The 5,693-nt window shown below is 33.7% G+C and overlaps 1 protein-coding gene across 1 annotated transcript; it reads left to right on the top strand.

Moving 5' to 3' along the window:
- The first annotated feature begins 4,330 nt into the window (after positions 1-4,330).
- On the top strand, positions 4,331-5,693 carry LOC136807759 (DNA repair protein RAD51 homolog A-like). Its single transcript, XM_067064376.1, has one exon. It carries the CDS (start codon positions 4,362-4,364, stop codon positions 5,373-5,375), a length of 1,014 nt encoding a protein of 337 aa, XP_066920477.1. The 5' UTR covers positions 4,331-4,361; the 3' UTR covers positions 5,376-5,693.

Below are 5,693 nucleotides of genomic sequence, written 5' to 3'. Positions count from 1 at the left end.
CAGGTAATTTCATTCTAGATTTGAAGGACTCATCACAAGGCTTCCAAAAAACCAAAAGTTTGCTATATTTCAGTTAGCCAATAAAAATTAGAAAATGAAACCTTGTTGGTTGCGGACATAACTTTTTGTTAAAATTTGATTTAAAATCAGCAATAAACATTAAATTGAGTTATTATTTGGCTTTTAATACTTTGCTGTACTTGAACCAAAACTTAATCATTGAAATTTGTTGTCTTGAAAGGTCTTTGTAACTATGATTTCCTGAAAATTGAAGATTTATTTGTAAAAGAGAATCCAATCATACATAATTTTTTGTTAAAATCTAATCTTAAAAGTTAAGATTTGAGCTTGACATCAACTGTTGTACATTTTCATAATCATTAAATATGATTTTTCCTTGAGAGTCACTAAACTTTTTCAATAGAAAGGGTTAAATGTATAATAATGCTGTGTTGCGGACATAACTTTTTCTTCTTAGGGTAGAACCTTAGAACATACATCATTAATTAAAGATTTTGGAGTGTCTTTTTCTATTGCCAAAATTTAAGGAATATTATAGAGACTAAATCAATATAAAACCAAAAGATTTGGTTTGGTTTGATTTCAGTTTTATTACATGTTTTTCTTTGAAAAGAATAAAAGAAGACTTATCAATGATATTAGAACTTTCTCATATTTCTAATAGAAGAACGACCCTCTAGAGGACACAAAAAATTAAAAAAACAAGGAAATGCATGGTTTTTACAAATGTAACTCTTTAGTATTGTCAAAGTGTTAGCATAACTGCTTAAGGGGGTCAAAAATCTGATAAAATACTTTAATAGTTATGTCCGCAAAATACAATTTGCTACAGAATATGACTCTGTTTTGAACTATTGGAGCAATTCTAACCAGTCTGTAAGTGAATGTGTAGTAGATTATGTTGTGTGAACACTACACAATGAATTTAATATGCAAATTAATGCATGATTTATCCTTTATTCAAGCTCGCAGGCTCAGAACCATCATTTTCAAAGAAACAAAAAGGTTATTTTTCTGTTAAAATTTTAATTTTGGACCTCAACTTGGCATCAGAGTATTTGTTTTCTATTTCTAATAGCCTAAGCATTACTTCCATATAATAAAACATCATGCCAGCTTGCAAATACACTTTATCAGCAACATTTTAGATGAAATAGTTATGTCCGCAACATGAAATACATATGATTTAGGGTGTAAACTGGAACCATGAAAAAATACTTTTTTTGGATTTTCTAAATTGTCACAATTTTTTATCAAAATTTATCATATTGTAAGACTTCTTGCGCAATTTTTAGGTCCATACGTCAAAAATCCACTGTTTGCCCCCGGGGTATCTGATTCGCGGTGGTAGCAAAAAACGGCAAAAATGGCATTTTTTATCCATTTTAAGATTATAAAAGGCCAGGAAATGGTCAAAATGGTTTCTAAATGGTGTCTTGTACTAATATTCAACACAAAAAGACAAAATAACCCCAGCGAGATCGCTCAATGTTTCAATTTCAGGCTAAAAAGGCCGATTTTGTCGGATTCTGGGTAGCAAAATGCATGAAAGCGGTATTTTTGAGGACCCACAACTTTTAAACTTTTTAAGGTACACACTTGAAATTTTCAGCAATGAAACACTTCAGAGAAAGCTCCAGGAAAAATCAAACTTGAGTTTTCAAATATTTCCTATAAATCCATAATGGCGCCCTATAAATTGAGTTTTCATGCTAAATGCCAATATTTCAGCTAAAACTTGGTTTTTCTTGGGCTAAAATCTAAAAAATGATTTCAAATGGTGTTCTGAAATCTTTGAATCTTGGAAGTATTCTGAAAATACTCTGGGAGAATCAAAATGGTTTGGGTCAGAAATTTGCCTAAGTCTGCCATTATTGTATTGCATTTCCCACTAAAATGCAATTTTTAGAGTTAAAGTCTAATTTTCTCAGGCTAGAATCTCAAAAATGGTTTCAGATAGGGTCCTGAAATCTTTTGGCGTTTATAGTATTCTGGATATACTCTGGGAGAACCAAAATGGTTCGGGTTAGAAATTTGCCAAAGTTCGCCATTATGGAATTGCATTTCCCACTAAAACGCAATATTTAGAGCTAAACTCTAATTTTCTCAGGCTAAAATTTCAAAAGTGGTTTCAAATAGGGTCCTGAAATCTTTTGGTGTTGAAAGTATTTTGGAAATACTATGGGAAAACCAAAATGGTTTTGGTCAGAAATTTGCCAAAGTCTGCCATTATGGAATTGTATTTCATTCTAAAACACAATGTTTTGAGTAAGCTTGAGTGTTCTTCCTACTAAAGAAATGAAATTCATAATGGCAGACTTTGGCATATATATGACCATTGTGAACCACTATGATTTTCCTTGAGTGTTCCCAGAATACTTTCAACACCAAAAGATTTCAGGACCCTATTTGAAACCATTTTTGAGATTTTAGCCTGAGAAAATTAGACTTTAACTCTTAAATATCACGTTTTAGTAGGAAATGCAATACCATATTGGCAGACTTAGGCAAATTTGAAACCCAAACCATTTTGGTTCTCCCAGAGTATATCCAGAATACTTTCAACACCAAAAGATTTCAGGACCCTATTTGAAACCATTTTTGAGATTTTAGCCTGAGAAAATCAGACTTTAACTCTAAATATTGCGTTTTAAGTGGGAAATGCAATACCATAATGGCAGACTTGGGCAAATTTCTGACCCAAACCATTTTGATTCTCCCAGAGTATTTTCAGAATACTTTCAACACCAAAAGATTTCAGGACACCATTTGAAACCATTTTTGAGATTTAAGCCAGAGAAAACCAAGTTTTAGCTTGAAATATTGGCATTTAGCATGAAAACTCAATTTATAGGGCGCCATTATGGATTTATAGGAAATATTTGAAAATTCAAGTTTGATTTTTCCTGGAGCTTTCTCTGAAGTGTTTCATTGCTGAAAATTTCAAGTGTGTACCTTAAAAAGTTTAAAAGTTGTGGGTCCTCAAAAATACCGCTTTCATGCATTTTGCTACCCAGAATCCGAGAAAATTGGCCTTTTTAGCCTGAAATTGAAACATTGAGCGATCTCGCTGGGGTTATTTTGTCTTTTTGTGTTGAATATTAGTACAAGACACCATTTAGAAACCATTTTGACCATTTCCTGGCCTTTAATAGTCTTAAAATGGACAAAAAATACCATTTTTGCCGTTTTTTGCTACTACCGCGAATCAGATACCCCTGGGGCAAACAGTGGATTTTTGACTTATGGACCTCAAAATTGCGCAAGAAGTCTTACAATATAATAAATTTTGATAAAAAATTGTGACAATTTTGAAACTCTAAAATTCAAAATCCAGTTTACACCCTGAGGTGAAAAAACTGAAATCTTGCCAATGGAAAATTATCAGACTTTTTTCTGGTTTTAACCAACTTATAATGACCTCAAATGCAATAATTTATCAAAGAAACCTAAAATGGTGCTTGGGGGCTGAGAAAACTTCATGATTTGTTGCGGACATAACTTTTTGTTGCGGACATAACTAATTTTTGGAGAAACTATTTTGTTTCACCGTCTCCCAACAAATAGCCTTTGGGACTTCAATTTTGTATAAAATGACCCCAAATATGACCCTTGATATAGAAAAATGATTCAGTTGAGTAAGAATAACTCCTTTGAAAATTTAAAGGATAAAATAATGTGCGGACATAACTCAAAATTGTGAACGGAAATCGTACCCTGTTCACTTCAAAATGGAATATTTTTCAATGAAGGACAACTGGTATTTTAGTGTTACTTGGTTTGGTTCTCTAATGGATGGGAAGGGTTAAAAATCAAATAACTATAGATATTAACACTTCCACTTCTCTAGCAAATCAATTGTGTGCGGACATAACTTTGTGAACGGAAAAAGTTATGTCCGCAACTTTTTGCATTTATTCTGGGAAAAACTTCATTTTGAAAAATCTTTTTGTAGATTTTGTTTTTCATATCCCTTGGCTGTAATAAAAAGAAAAATTAAGTATGATCAGACATGATTGGCCTAGATTATTAAATAATGAACTTAGACAATTTGCTAAAAACCTCATTTTCCGTTCACATTCTGATGTAAAAAGCTGTCCTGAAAAAATTGTGTACTTTGTAAAGTGAAAAAAATGACTGTTTAAGCTTGCCAGTATCAAGACTGATAAAAAACATCAGCTGTTATCATTATTGCATGCACCTAGATTTTTCACTGGAGCCTTAAAGTTGAAAAGTTAACAAAACCGAAAATGGGTGACATTAGCAGACTCATGCTCATAAGTATATTGGAACAAATTTTAATTAAGTAAACTATTAGTTTATACAGCTAAAAAAACACAATGGCAACAGCACAAGCCCAACGTGAAGAAGTAGAGGAGATGGAGGATGACGGGGGTCCGATCCTCATCAACAAATTGGAACAACATGGTATCAGTGCTTCTGATATCAAAAAGTTAAGCGAAGCTGGTTACTATACCATAGAATCTTTGGCATATACACCAAAGAAGACATTGTTGGCCATCAAGGGGATCAGTGAAGCTAAAGCTGACAAAATATTGAACGAAGTTTTGAAATTAGTACCCATGGGGTTTACAACAGCCACAGAGTTTCATCAGAAACGTTCTGAGATTATTCAAGTGACAACTGGTTCTAAAGAGCTTGATAAACTGTTACAAGGTGGTGTTGAGACTGGCTCCATCACAGAGATATTTGGAGAATTCAGAACTGGTAAAACACAGATATGTCATCAGTTATGTGTTACTTGTCAACTACCTGTTGACTGTGGAGGTGCTGAGGGAAAAGCTATGTATGTAGACACCGAAGGTACATTTCGCCCTGAAAGACTATTAGCCGTTGCTGAAAAATATAAACTGAATGGGCAGGAAGTTTTAGACAATGTTGCTTATGCCAGAGCTTATAACTCAGACCACCAGACACAGCTCTTAATCCATGCCTCAGCTATGATGTCAGAATCGAGATATGCGTTACTGATCGTGGATAGTGCAACTGCTTTATACAGAACCGACTATGCAGGCCGTGGTGAACTATCAGCCCGGCAAATGCATATGGCTAGATTTTTGCGTACACTCTTAGGTCTAGCTGATCAGTATGGTGTTGCTGTTGTTATCACCAACCAGGTTGTGGCCCAAGTTGATGGTGCATCAATGTTCCAAGCTGATCCTAAGAAACCAATCGGTGGAAACATCATGGCACATGCCTCAACAACTAGACTTTATCTACGTAAAGGGCGTGGTGAAACAAGAATCTGTAAGATCTATGATTCACCCTGTTTACCTGAAGCAGAGGCCATGTTTGCCATTTATCCTGATGGGATTGGGGATAGTAAAGACTAATTTTCATCTTTCTTGTGCAGTTTTTCTTTACTCAGGGGTCTTTCTGAGAATAATTTCAGTAGTATTCATTTTAATTTTGGCTTTTGCCTTTCGCCCTCTTTTGAAATTTTAAGATTTTCGTTTTTATATCCTCTGGGAGGAAATGCTGTACAATTTTTTTGATGAAAATAGCCTGCATTCTTCAAAGGATCTCGTTAAATATATTTTTTGATTATTGTTCTCTCTTTTGTAAATATTGATATTTTATGGTGACATAAACCCACGCAATATATTGGTTAATGGGATGTTTTTTTGAAATATATTCTTTTACATACCTTT

The sequence above is a fragment of the Clytia hemisphaerica genome, unplaced genomic scaffold, assembly GCF_902728285.1.
Source record: "Clytia hemisphaerica strain Z4C2 unplaced genomic scaffold, Clytia hemisphaerica genome assembly, whole genome shotgun sequence".
Taxonomy (NCBI): domain Eukaryota; kingdom Metazoa; phylum Cnidaria; class Hydrozoa; order Leptothecata; family Clytiidae; genus Clytia; species Clytia hemisphaerica.
This window is presented reverse-complemented; position numbering and strand designations above follow the sequence as displayed.

Bases quoted from the DNA above. Each gene is read 5' to 3' on its own strand.
- LOC136807759 (XM_067064376.1), top strand. From the start codon at position 4,362: ATGGCAACAGCACAAGCCCAACGTGAAGAAGTAGAGGAGATGGAGGAT.